Source organism: Orycteropus afer, unplaced genomic scaffold (assembly GCF_000298275.1).
Source record: "Orycteropus afer afer isolate SDZICR_OR568_19922 unplaced genomic scaffold, OryAfe1.0 scaffold00088, whole genome shotgun sequence".
NCBI lineage: Eukaryota > Metazoa > Chordata > Mammalia > Tubulidentata > Orycteropodidae > Orycteropus > Orycteropus afer.
In genome coordinates this window covers 5,209,899-5,224,226 of record NW_006921675.1, presented here as the reverse complement: position 1 = coordinate 5,224,226, position 14,328 = coordinate 5,209,899, and the positions used below count along the sequence as shown (strand labels likewise).

The following is a 14,328-nucleotide window of genomic DNA, read 5'->3' as shown; positions in this document are numbered from 1 at the left end:
AACCTTCCTTCCGAGGAGTGGCTGGTGGGTTTGAACCGCCAGCCATCTGGTTAGCAGGCAAGTGTCTTAGCCACTATGCTACCAGAGCTCCTCGGAAACCCAAGGAGGGGTCACTATGAGTTGGATCTGACCTGATCGCAAACACAACTACAACAACATACCTGTGGTTGAGAGCTCTGGTGGCATAGTGCCTAAGGCATTTGACTGCTGACCAGAAGGCTGGTGGTTTAAACCCACCAGGCATTCCTTGGAAGGAAGATTGGGCAATCTACTTCCATAGTGATACTGCCTCAGAAACTCAAGGAGGGGTTGCTATGAGTTGGATCTGACTTGACAGTGAGTTTGGTTTTGGTTTTTGGTGGCGCAGTGCCTAAAGCATTTATTTGGCTGCTAACCAGAATGTTGGTGGTTCAAATCCACCAGCCACTCCCTAGAAGGAAGACAGGGCAATCTACTTCCGTAAAGATTTACTGCCTGGAGGGGGTTGTGTGTCACTATGAGTTGGGATGGACTCCCTGGCAGTGGGTTTGTGGGTTTTGTTATGTTAATGAGACCTCATTAGTGTAGGGGGTGTCTTAAATCAATCTCTTTTGAAATTTAAAAGAGATTAAATAAGGAAGTGAGCAAACAGAGGTGGGGGAAGATAGATGCCACACCAAGGAGCCAAGAATAGAAGCTGAAGACAAAAACTTTTCCCCAGAGCCAATAGAGAGAGAAAGCCTTGCCCTACAGCCAGTGCCCTGAATTCGGGCTTCTGGCCTTCTAAACAGTGAGAAGATAAATTTCTGTTCTTTAAAGACACCCACTTGTGGTTATTTCTGTTACGGAGTTAATGAGATTGTGAAGGGGAAGAGGTTGGGCACAGGGAACTGGCAGGAGGATGTTCCAGATGCCCTCCTGTGTCCCGCTCCAAATCAAGGTGCAAAGGTACTAATGGTAGCTGATGGAGCAGTGGTCCTTCCTGTGCTCAGGAGGGGAGACCCCACTCTTAGAGGCGGCGGCAACTTTGGTCTCTGCCTACTCAGGTTCACTGAGAAACTGGTCAACCAGCTGACCAAGGCTGACCATTCAGCTCTGTGCTGCTCTGATCATACTAGAGATGACCTAAGTAAATTCTCACAACAGCCCTAAACCAAAAACCTATGGCTGTCAATTCCGACTCATAGTAAATCCATGTGTTACACAGTAGAAATGCTCCATAGGGTTTTCAATGACTGTGACCTTTAAGAAGTAGATCACCAGGCCTTTTTTCAGAGGCACCTCTGGGTAGACTAGACTCAAACTGTCAGCCTTTCAGTTAGCAGCCAAGTGTTTAACTGTGTGTGGCACCCAGGCAGCCTACAAGGTGTTGTTATGTGCTGTCGAGTCGGACCTGACTCATAGTGACCCCTCCTTGGGTTTCTGATGCAGTATCACTATGGAAGTAGATTGCCTCACCTTCCTTCAGAGGAGTAGCTGGTGCGTTTGAACCGCCAGCCTTCTGGTTAGCAGTCAAGTGCCTTAGACATTACGCTACCAGAGCTCCTTACAAGGTATTATAATCCCATTTTATAGGTGTATAAATAGGGACTCAATGACTTAAGTAATTTGGCCATAGTCACAGAGCAGCAAATTACAGAAGTGGGATTCAAACTCTAATCAATCTAACTCCAAAATCCTTCTTCCACTATATCTTGTGCCTGGCTTCTAAAGAAGATATGAGAAAGACCTTCTAATAATTCTACACCCAAAAGAAGAGTCTCATAATATGTGACCTCCCTTGAAGGGCTCAAGCAGAGGGGTCAAGAAGCTGGGAGGGCAACTGGTGCAGGTGTTGGGGGTTGGTGCTCTACTGCACATTAGCGCTTACTTGCTTCTCCAGCTGGGCCTCCAGCTGGCTGATGAGCTCATCTTTGTCCTGCACGACTTTCAGCAATTCTTGGTACTTCTGGTGCAGGCTGCCTGGTGAGTCCACATTCTTCAGATTGGACAGTTTCACCTTCTCTTCCATCACACTCACCTGAAAAGTACCAATCATCTCATAGGGTTGAGAATGTTTTGTGTGAATTGGCTAATAAGATGGGACACGATGTCTCCCGACGTCCCATACTGACTCCCAGGTAGAACACTTACCCAGGGTAGTCAGGACCAATTAATTGAATGGCCGTTTATTAAGCTCTCATCTGGAAAACAGAAGGAACTCATTTCATCTACTCTAAAAAACAGCTGGGCCATGGGCCATCCAACTCTGGGGCTCCCAGTAGGAATTAGATGGGCAGGACACATAGCCCTGGAGAGCAGCTGTTCTGACCTCAGAGTGGCAGAGATTTACTGCTTTCTGAATGTACAGGTGCTTCCTCATAATTCCCAACCCTGTTATAGTTAGGGGAGGGCCACGTAATTCACTTTAGCCAATGGGCTCTGAGTGGAAATAAACACATCACATCTGGCTGAAGAAGGTAGGAGCTGGTACACAGGCATTCAGCTCTCTCTTTCCTTGCCATGGCAACCAAGGGGTGAGTGTTCAAGATGGTCTAGCAATATGACAGGGGAGCCTCCATTAGCCTGGATCTCTGAATGCTTATGTGGAGTAGCATCCCTGGCTAGCTGTCAATGGATATATACTGTGAGTGAGAACTAAATGTGATAAATCACTGAGATTTCAGAATTCATGTGTTACTTCAATATAGCCTAGTCTGTTCTGACCAATATACTCATCCACTCACTGCACTGACCCTTATCCAAAGACTCCTTTATTCCCATAGAAAGTTCTATGCACCTTAATTTTTCAGGCCTGATAACATGTGATTGCTGGATTTCCTCATCCCTGTAAGAAGATCATCAGTGTCCAGGTGTCCATGGAAAGGGCCAGGAAAGGCCAATGGTCATTTTGCCTGCATGCTCCTGCCAATCCTTTCCCCTGGTTACCTGAGTCTCTGCGTTCTCTGCTCTCTGCTCCGCCTCCAACAGCCTCTGCTCCAGTTCTTGCATCTGTTCAACCAAAGAGGAAGGGGAGATATAGGCCCAGTTTTCCTACTGTGAACATGGCAGCAGGGCAACTCAAGGGAATGTTGCTGACACTATATACAGGCAGACTGCCCATTTCAAGTGGCTCAAGTAGGCCAGGTACCAGGGTGAAGATTTTCATGGCAAATCTCAGCTCCCCAATTCTTAGGAATTGGATTGTGTCCCCCCTCCAAAACAAAATATGTATTGGAATCCTAATTCCTATACTGATGATAAGGATTGGAGGAAGACTTAATAACAACCTATGATATGCAGATGACACAACCATGCTTGCTGAAGTGAAGAGGACTTGAAGCACTTACTAATGAAGTTCAAAGACTACAGCTTTCAGTATGGATTACACCTCAGCATAAAGAAAACTAAAATCCTCACAAATGGAACAATAAGCAACATCCTGGTAAGTGGAGAAAATATTGACATTGTCAAGGATTTCATTTTACGTGGATCCACAGTCCACACCCATGGAAACAGTAGTCAAGAAATCAAACATACTGCATTGGGCAAATCTTCTGCAAAAGACCTCTTTAAAGTATTGAAGAGCAATTACTTTAAAGACTAAGGGTGCCTGATGGATGCCATGGTATTTTCAATAGCCTTGTATGTTGTGAAAGCTGGATAATGAATAAAGAAGACCACAGAAAAACTGATGCATTTTAATTGTACTGTTGGAGGAGAACACTGAATACACCATGGATTGCCAGAAGAATGAACAAATTCATCTTGGAGGAAGTACAGCTAGACTGCTCCTTAGAAGCAAACATGACCAGACTTTGCCTTTTGTATTCTGGTCATGTTATTAGAAGGGACCAGGATCTGGAGAAGATATCATGCTTATTAAAGTACAGGGTCAATGTGATGTAGTAAATTACATAGAGTGGCTTTTCTAGCCATAAGTCTTTGTAAACTCCATGGTGGAATTTGCTGTGAGCAACTCAGTAGCTCCTGATTGTTCAAGTTATCCACCTGGGGTATTTCTGCTGGAAGCAGCATGAAGTAATTCTCTGGGAAATTCACTCTCTCAGGTGTGTAGAACTCTTGATGTTGGGATTGGTTTGTTTGGGCCACTCTGCCAGCTGGCTGAGAAAGATGTGCTGCTGAGAGAAACATGCTTCTGAGAGATAAGAGAGAGATGTGAGAGACATGCACTGCTGAGAGAGTGGTGTGCTACTGAGACTGCCGGCTGCTGAGTGAGATGGCTAGCTGTGAGAGACTGAATGCATTTCTGAACTTGAACTGTAGCCTGTTGCTTCCCTAATAAACCCCATAATCTGTGAGTTCTGGTGCCCACTGTAGCAAATTATTGAACCCAGTGGAGAGGTAGTGGATGCTGTGGGAGGAACGGTTGGTGAAAGGACTGGAGGGAGGCAACATGTGTGGCCTCACAAGAATAGGCCTTGGGCTACTCATGGTGATTCTGTCTTCCTCTTGTGGGGTTAGAGGAGGTCAGAAGATGGTGCCTCCCTTTCCCTTTTGCAGTCAACAAAAACAAGGAAGACTCTCAATAAGATGAATTGACACAATGGCTGTAACAATGGGCTAAAGCATAGCAATGACTGTGAGGATGGTGCAGGACCAGGCAGTGTTTTGTTCTGTTTTACACAGGGTCACTGTAAGTCAGAACTAACTCGACAGCACCTAACAACACTGATGGGTATAATGTAATTTAATGACCTCACATGTAGTGTAATGTAATCATCTTCCATAATGCAATCTAATGTAATGTAATCAATTAATCAGTTGAGGTCACATACATGTAGGATGGATCCTAAACTTCTGATTTATATAAAGAGCAGCAGAGATACAGAGACACATATGCACACACACAAGGAAAGATATTATGTGAGGATCATCAAGGAACCAAGGAATGCCCAGGAGGGAACTGACATAGCCAATACCTTGATTTGAACTTTCAGCCTCCAGAACTGTGAGGAAAAAAAAAAAAAATCTGTTCTTTAAAACCATTCACTTGTGGTAATTCGGTTACAGAAGCACTGGGAAACTAAGACACAGACTCTGAATTTATGAGGCACATGAAACCACATGTGAAAAGTACATGGCTGCTGTCCTTTCTGCTAAGGGAGTGAAATGTCTAGTTCTTTCTTCCTTTTGCCGGTATCTGGTAAGAGATAGCAGTACCACTGTCATTGTTCCTGAGGGATTCCTGCCATCAGTCCTGCTTCTTTCTCTCCCTGAGGCCTCTTTCCTCTTGGCTCTGGGTTCCAGATATGCCATGCCATGGCTCCCCCTGTCCCTGCCATTGAATGTGCCCCCGTATGAACCCATATTTAGTCAACAGTAAGAGACTGTTTCTGCCCACCCTCATTGGCTGGGGACAAACACCTCCTCACACATGTTGAGGACCCTCTGAATGGAGTGACATTCACCAGTAGCACCTTACTTTAATTTTAAGAAGATAGAGGGAAAGACACTGTTTTTTATAAATTGTGTCTTGCTTGCAGTAGAGGCATATTATACAGGATTGCATATTATTCAGCAATCTTAGACCCTCCCACCAAATGGTCCTAGCAAAGGGAGCAAAGTTCCAGCCTACGAATTTCATCAGGGACCAGGTCTAGGCTGAAGCCTAAGGAGCTGCTCACAAGCTCACAGTCTAGGGGGCATCTTCGCAACTATGTAAGCTCACAGCTTGGCAGGTGGAAGGTGGGTTGGATTTCAGCTCCCATTCTCCCCCTGGCCAGGGTACTGCTGCCCCCACTGAACACCATTACATGGAGGGCCCTGAAGAACTGAAGTAGATCCATACATATCAAACTCCATGTGCCCAGTCAGAGTCAGCTGTTTCCTTTCCCACCTTATCTTGACCTAGGGCAACATTTATGCATTATGATTATACTACCACCACCAATTGACATGGAGTCAACCCCAACTCATGGTGATCCCATGTGTGTCAGAGTAGAATGGTACTGCTCCATATAGTTTTCAAAGATTGATTTTTCAGAAGCAGACCACCAGGCCTTTCTTCTAAGGCACATCTGGATGGACTTGAACCTTTTGGTTAGCAGTGAGTATGTTAACCCTTGGCACTACCCATGGACTCCTACAAATATATTAGAGGCATAATGTCCCAGCCTGAGTCCTCTGTGAGGATGGATAGTCTCCAGGCTCCCTCAGCCCTTGTCTTCTGAGCTCCAGCCCAGTCCTCATCCACATCATCTCTGCAGATTTGGCCTTTTCTTTGAAAACTCAGCCTTCCCCCCCTTGGCCTGAACCATTGGATTGCTATTTACCAGTAAACTGAGCAATTCCTTCTCTTCACATTCTCTCATCAACTCAGCTGAAATTCACTTTCCCTGATGAAAGATGGGAGGGAAGGAACAGTGAAAGGAGAGTTTCACAAGAGGAAGGGTTCCTGTTCCAGAACCACGGGCTCCCCTTTCTTCAGGGCAGCCTTCGCTTGGTCACAGTACAGTTGCTTACAGAATACACTCCCTTCAAAGAGCTGGGATTACATTCAAGTGACAAGCTAGGTAAAACTCAAGATTTACAACCAATGGGACAAAAATGCCCCCTGGAGCTCTCACCCTCGACAGGCATTCATGTTCTCAGGCCAAGGATGCCTGCATCTCTTCTTTCCTTCCTCCTCTGGGATTACTGATCATGATTGAAACTCATCACTGAAGCCTGAAAGGGTGGGTTGGTTCCGGCCAGATTCAGGCATCAAATTAGAGCCAGTGCCTCTTCCAAATCAAACAGTCCTCAAGCCTGTTCTAGAGAAATCTCTTGACCTTCAAATAGTTGCTCTGCTGCTATGAGGGAGATAACAGCATAAACCAGTATTATAGTTACAGGGGTGGCTGCCCAGTGCAAAAGGAATTCCCTTTGTGGGGGAGGGGGTTTAATACATAGTGGTGACCCCACTGACCAGTTTACTGTATAGCCCCTTTCAGCTGCCCCCTTAGACACCTGACTCTGCATGGACCAATCAGGTTCTCTGTCCTCAGGAATCCAAAATCTGGAATTGAGAGTTCAGAGCCGGGAACCAGGGTGCACATACTTCACCAAGTAGTTCTTTCAGCTCTGTAAGTGGCCTCAGGATCCTTCCAATAAATTTCCTCTTTGCATAAGCAAGACAGAACAAGGGGACATTGCATGGTTTAAAACCAGGAAAGGTATGCACCAGGGTTATATCCTTTCATCACACTTGTTCAATCTGTATGCTGAGCAAATGATCTGAGAACCTAGATTATATGAGGAAGAACATGATATCAGGATTGGAGAAGACTCATTAATAACCTGTGATATGCAGATGACACAAGCTTGTTTGCTGAAAATGAAGTCTTAAAGCACTTACTGATGAAGATCATAGACTACACCCTTACACTATGGATTACACCTCAACATAACAAAAATCCTCACAATTGGACCAATAAACAATAGGAAAAAAAAAAAAAAAAAAAAAAAAAAAAAAAAAAAAAAAAAAGATTGACGTTGTCAAGGATTTCATTTTACTTGGATCCACAATCAAAGCCCATGGAAACAGCAGTCAAGAAATCAGACATTGTATTATTTTTTTAATTGTGCTTTAGGTGCAAATTTACAGAGCAGTTTGTTTTACATTCAACATTTCATGTACATTTGGTTTCAGTCCCCAATTACCATCCCCAACCCAAACCCACTCTCCTCCCCTCCCTTCCCAGTAACCCCACCCCCCACCCCTCATAGTTATGCACTCCTGTGTGTCCTGCATTTCCTCAGTGCGAATGTTGCCCCTCTGGTGCCCTGTGGTCAACTGCTCCAAGGAATGCATCTCCATAGAGTATGTGGGTATGTCACCCTGGGTCAAGGGGTCTGTGGGTATGTCTTATTTACTACTAGGCTGAGAGCCAGCCCCTGAGAGTGAGTTTATTCCAGGCCCAAAGTGTATCCCAGGGCTGTAGTATTGGGAGGCCTACCATCCGATTAGTAATTCTGGTCATTATTGTGTTTTTGGATTTTGTTCCACAATTTTCCTCCCACTCTATCCAGGATCTCCAGTTTTGATACTTTCCCGAGTGGTTGGCATTGGTAGGCAGGCACTCTTCAGTTGTGGTCTCGAGGACCATCACGTCCTAGGGTTGATTACTTCCAAATGCCCTTGGTTTTTTGCACTCTTCTTCGCTTCCAACGATAGGAGACCATTAGCTGCATCTTAGATGGCCACTCGAAAGCTTTTAAGATCCCAGTCCGTACTCACCAATGTAGGTTGTGGAACAAGATTTTTATGTATTTTTTTGTGCCAGTTGAGTCTGGTGTCCCCCAATACTATAGTCCTGAGTTGGTAGATCCATTGGCTCTCTCTCCCACAGTGTCTGGCTCTGTGAGGGATTGCTCCATGTCTGTCTTCTGTTGTTTCTGTAAGGATTGCAGGTATTTGTATCATTGGTATCTATGCAAGATTAGCCTCAGCTCAATCTCTCCTTGGTCTAGAGTATAATTCTATTCACTGGCCCCTATCTGATCTTCTCAGATGTTTATGTGTTTATCTGTAGCCAGGTGTTAGGTGTTAATGGTAATGCAGTATTGTGGATATACTAGTATTAGCCTCTGTTGTCTATATCTTATGTGCACAATTTGGTGTCCTCCCTTTCCTCAGTATTATCATGGTGGTTACAGACTCTTTCCATACCATCCCTCCCCTTACCTACTTCAGCATGTGGTCCCCAAGTAGCCCAAAATTATTCCCTTCCCTTCCTGCCCAGCCCTAGTAATCTACAAAGTGAGTTCCCTTCCTTAAGCAAACCTTTCCTTGTCTTTTTACAGCAATGGGCTCATACAATATTTGTCCTTCTGTGATTGACTTATTTCACTCAGCATAATGTCCTCCAGACTCATCCATGTTGTGAGATGATTCACATATACCTCATTGTTCTTTAATGTAGCATAGTATTCCATTATGTGAATGTATCATAATTTGGTTATCCATTCATCTATTGATGGGCATTTAGGTTGTTTCCACCTCTTTGCTATAGTGAATTGTGTTGCAATGAACACAGGTGTGCATATGTCTGTCTGTTCATGTCCTGCCTCTTACCTCTTTAGGATATATTCCTAGTAATGGAATTCCTGGGTCAAATGGTATTTCTATTTTCAATTTTTAAGGAAACGCCATACTGTTTGCCACAATGGCTGTACCATTTTACAATTCCACCAGCAGTGTATAAGAGTTCCAATCTCTCTGCAACCTCACCAGCATTTGTTATTTTCTGTCCTGGTGAATTTTGCTATTTGCTGGGGTGAGATGATATCTCATCGCTGTTTTGATTTGCACCTCTCTAATGACTAAAGATTGTGAACAATTCCTTGTGCGTTTGTTGGCTGCCAGCATATTGTCATTAGTGAAGTGTCTGTTCATGTCTCTTACCCATTTTTGAATTGGATTATTTGTCTTTTTGGTGTTGAGGTGTTAAAGTTTTCTATAGATTTTGGAGATAAGTCCTTTATTAGGTATGTCATAGGCAAATATTTTCTCCCTGTAGGTTCTCTTTTTACCCTTTTGATAAAGTCTTTCGATGCACATAAAAATTTAATTTTTAAAAGGTCCCAGTCATCTAGCTTCTCTTCTACCTCCTGTGCATTCTGAGTTATGTTTGATAGTCTATTTATGCCACAAATTAGGGCTCCTAGATTTGCCCCTATTTTATCTTTGATGAATTTTATAATTTTGGGTTTTACATTTAAGTCTTTGATCCAGCTTGTGTTTGTTTTTGTGTATGGGGTAAGGTATGGGTCTTGTTTCATTTTTCTGCAACTGGATATCCAATTTTGCCAGGACCATTTGTTAAAGAGGCTATCTCTTCCCCATTTAATAGGTTTTGGACCTTTGTCAAAGATTAGCTGTCCACAGATGAATGGGTCTATTTCTGAGTCTTCGATTCTGTTCAATTAGTCTGTCTATCATTGTACCAATACCACACTGTTTTGACTACTGTGGCTGTAGAGTAGGTTTTAAGATCAAGGAGTATGAGACCTCCCACTTTGTTCTTCTCCTTCAGTAGTGCTCTGTTATCCGAGGTCTCTTTTCTTTACGTATGAAGTTAGTAATTGGTTTTTCCATGTCAGACGTTATACTGCTGCAAAAGACCTCTCTAAATCTGCTGCAAAAGACCTCTTTAAAGTTTGAAGAGCAAAGATGTCACTTTGAAGACTAACCCAAGCCATGGTATTTTCAATAGCCTCATATACATATACTTGTGAAAGGTGGACAATGAATAAGGAAGACTGAAGAAGAGTTGATGCCTTTGAATTGTGATGTTGGTGAAGAATACAAAGAATACCATGGACTACTAGAAGAACCAACAAACCTGTCTTGGAACAAATAAAGCCAGAATGCTCTATGGAAATGAGAATGGCCAGACTTCATCTCTCGTACTTTGGTTATATTGTCAGAAGGGAGCAGTGCCTGGAGAAAGATATCATGCTTGGTAAAGTAGAGTGTCAGCAAAAAAGGGAAATACCCTCAATAAGATGGATTTGCACAATGGCTGTAACGATGGCCTCAAGCATAGCAAAGATTGTGGTGATGGTGCAGGACAGGGCAGTGTGTTGTTCTCTTGTGCATGGGGTTGTTATGAGTTGGAACCAACTCAATGGCACCTAACAACAACAACAACAACAGTCAGTGCTCGTTTCTTTTTTTTTCTTAACAATTTTTTTTTATTATTGTAAATATATATATATATAACACAACATTTGTCAATTCAGCATTGTTCAGGTGTATAATACAGTGATAGCAATTACACTAATCATGCTGTACAACCATCACCCAATAATCATTGCCAGATTTTCCCATCACTGTAACAGAACTAGTTTCTCTGACTACATCAGAAAGAACTCCAGTGCAATGACAGAAAACATTTTATTTTTCACAGATAAAATGAAATATTGAATAGGAAAGCCTTGAGTTCTTGACAGGTTTCCCAGACTGACTGACCTTCAGCTGGATCATTTAGAGCTCACATCTGCTCTGCAGCACAGAAGAGCCATAGGATTTCCATAAGAAATGGTAATTCATACTCTTGATCTTCTGCAATGATTGTCTGATGTTTTATAACTTCATCTGATAGAAAATGTGCTATCTTATTCTGTAGATGGACAAGCCAAAGTCAAGTCAAGAATAGAATTATTTTAGTCCTACCTCCCAGCTGGGCATTTCCATTTCAGTCAGGAGTGATCAATGAGCATAAATCACCATGTCATTGACAGTGTTTGTTGCTGTGAGTTGCTGTCAAGTTGGCTTAGACTCATAGTGACTTTGTGGCTAACAGAACAAAATGTGGCCTGGACCTGCACCATCTTCATGATCATTGCAATGTTTGAGTCTACTGTTTTGGCCACTGTGTCAATCCATTTCATCAAGGCACCCCTTGCCTTTGTTGTCCTTCACCTTTTCTAGTGGTTAGTCTTTCCTGATGACATGGCCAAATTAAGTGACCTGAAGTCTTGCCATTTTCACTTCTAAAGGAGCAGTCTCATATTTCTTCTAAGACTGATTTGTTTGTTCTTCTGATGGTCCAAGGTATATTCAATATTCTTCACCAACACCACAATTCAAATGCATCAGTTCTTCTCTAACTTCTTTTTTTATTGTAGCAAATCTTTTCCTCAAGATTTTATTATTCATCCCTTTTAAGTATGCCATCACCAAAATAGGTGGAATGACAAAGCACTCTGTGGAGCCTTGGGTTTCCTTCCAGCCCTGGGCTGCCATGTGGTCCTCATTGCTGCCTACCCTCCCAGTATGTCTTATCTTCTTGGCAAGGACACTTGAGGCTCAAAGTATTTTGTATTCACTTTTAGGCTGGAGGTTTTTTTTTTTTTCCTCTAAAACTAATTACTGCACATTGAAAATGTTCTGAACATTCCTAACGTCTTGTAAAGAGAGAAGAGTATAATGATCATCCAGGTATCCATTACTGCACTTTAACAATTATCAACATTCCACCATCCTTATTTGAAAAGAGTATGTGTAAAATCATATTTCCCTAGGAGAAGCCCCGATGGCACAGCGGTTAAGCACTCAGCTGCTAACCAAAAGGTTGGCAGTTTCCCTCAGTTTCTATAAAAATAAAGGTTCTCTATTGCTATAGGAGCTCTGGTAGCATAGTGGCTAAGGCACTTGACTGCTAACCAGAAGGCTGGCGGTTCAAACCCACCAGCCACTCCTCGGAAGGAAGGTTGGGCAATCCTACTTCCGTAGTGATACTGCCTTGGAAACCCAAGGAGGGGTCGCTATGAGTCGGGGCCGACTCGACGGCAAATAACAACAACAACATTGCTATTGGAGTGCTCCCTGGTGTGCCTGTACCCAAAAGTAATTTTTTTTAGAGTTTTCAAACGGAAAACATCTTTAACACAGTACCAACACTTTTCATAAGGATAGGTCTTCCTTCCTCACACTTACTTAAAGGGCCACACCTGGAGCTCTGAAAAGCTCTCACTATGGGTGGACCACTCCTAATTTGGGGTCTATTTTTCCCACTTGGAGGGCTACCTAGAACCATGTCCGCAACTTTTCTTTTAGCCAGGACCTCTGTGGGCCTGGGGTGACATGCCAGCAAAGGAGGTGTCAGGTTTAGGTGGCTGACAGGGATCTTCTTTCACCAGCTGTGACTCATACATAGGACTCTGAGCTGCCCTAGAACTGGCTGTAGCAACCTGATGAAATGTCCCTGGCACCAATCTGGAGTTTAACTCTCATATCCATGGCTCCTTATTATGTTCAGTGATGCTGTCACATAACAGCCCAGCGTCAGTAATCAAACAAGCCCTTTTGGCACAGGGGTTAAAGAGCTCGGCTGCTAACTGAAAGGTCAGCAGTTAGAACCCACCAACTGCTCCATGGGAGCAAGATGTGGCAGTCTGCTTCTGTAAAGATTTACAACCTTGGAAACACTGTGGGGCAGTTCTACCCTGTCCTATAGGGTCATTACATGTCAGAGTAAATTCAACAGCAGGGGGCTTAGGTTTGGTTTGGTTTTGTGGCAGCAATCAAGGTAGTGGAGTGGCCCGAGGACCACAGGGGCAGCAAGATCCAGGTAAGGGGTGGGAGGCAAGACTAGGCCCCAGGCCCCAGAGTCAGGAAAGGGAGGGAGCGGAGTGGCCAAGGACCACAAAGTGGCAGGATCCAGGTAGGAATTAGGTAAGGGGAGGGCAGAGAGGTTTCCAGCAGCTAAGGGAGACAAACTTGTCTGTCAGTTTGTCATCCTGTGGGGCTTGCACATTGCTGTGAGCCTTGAGGCTGTGTCACAGGTGTTTCAAATGCCAGCAGGGTTGCACATGGCACACAGGTGTCAACGCAGCTTACAGACTGAGAAAGATCAGGAAGAAGGAAGAGGCCATGCACTTCTCAAAAATTGGCCAGGGAAAACCTTATGAATAGCAGAGAAACACTAAACAGTAATTGACATTACTAGTCAAGTTTATGAATAGTTTGGAAACACTGTCTAACACAGTGCAGGAAGACAAGCCCCTTGGGTTGGAAGGCACTCAAAATAGGACTGGGAAAGAGCTGCCTCATCAGAGTAGAACCAACCTTAATGATATGGATAAATAAGTCTTTCAGGACCTCCATGTGCTGACGTAGCACCACTCAAATTGAGGAGAAACAGCGGCAAACATCCATTAATAATCAGAACATGGAATGTATAAAGTATGAATCTAGGAAAATTGGAAGTTTTCAAAAATGAAATGGAATGCATAAAGATTGATATCCTTGGCATTAGTGAGCTGAAATGGACTGGTTTTGGCCATTTTGAATCAGACAACCAGATGCTCTACTATGCCAGGAATGACAAATTGAAGAGGAATGGTGTGGCATTCATCATCACAAAGGATGTTTCAAGATCTGTTCTGAAGTACAATGCTGTTATGAAAGGATAATATCCTTTTGTCTACAAGGAAGATCCATTAATACTACTATTATTCAAATTTATGCACCAACCAGCAAAGCCAAAGATGAGGAAATTGAAGATTTTTATCAACTTCTGCTGTCTGATATTGACCGAACATGCAATCAAGATGTGTTGCTTATCACTGTGATTGGAATGCAAAAGTTGGAAACAAAGAAGAATCACTGGTAGTTGGAAAATTTGGCCTTCGTGATAGAAATAACACTGGGGATCGCATGATAAAATTTTGCAAGACCAGCAACTTATTCATTGCAAATACCATTTTTCAACAAAAAAGGCTATACATGTTGGCTATACATGTGGACTTTGCCAGATGGAGTACACAGGAATCAAATTGACTAAATCTGTGGCAAGAGGAGATGGAAAAGCTTAATATCTTCAGCCAAAACAAGGCCAGGAGCTGATTGTGGAACAG

General features: G+C 43.3%; 1 protein-coding gene across 1 annotated transcript in view; it reads right to left on the bottom strand.

Moving 5' to 3' along the window:
- The window catches only part of PLEKHH1 (pleckstrin homology, MyTH4 and FERM domain containing H1), a 72,115-nt gene that overhangs the window by 35,823 nt on the left and 21,964 nt on the right, over nt 1–14,328 (bottom strand). Inside the window, exons 2-3 of the mRNA XM_007942353.2 lie at nt 2,908–2,970; nt 1,850–1,999 (exon numbers count right to left, since the gene is read on the bottom strand). Coding sequence (XP_007940544.1) covers nt 1,850–1,999; nt 2,908–2,970 — 213 coding nt within the window. The remainder of the gene's footprint in view (nt 1–1,849; nt 2,000–2,907; nt 2,971–14,328) is intronic.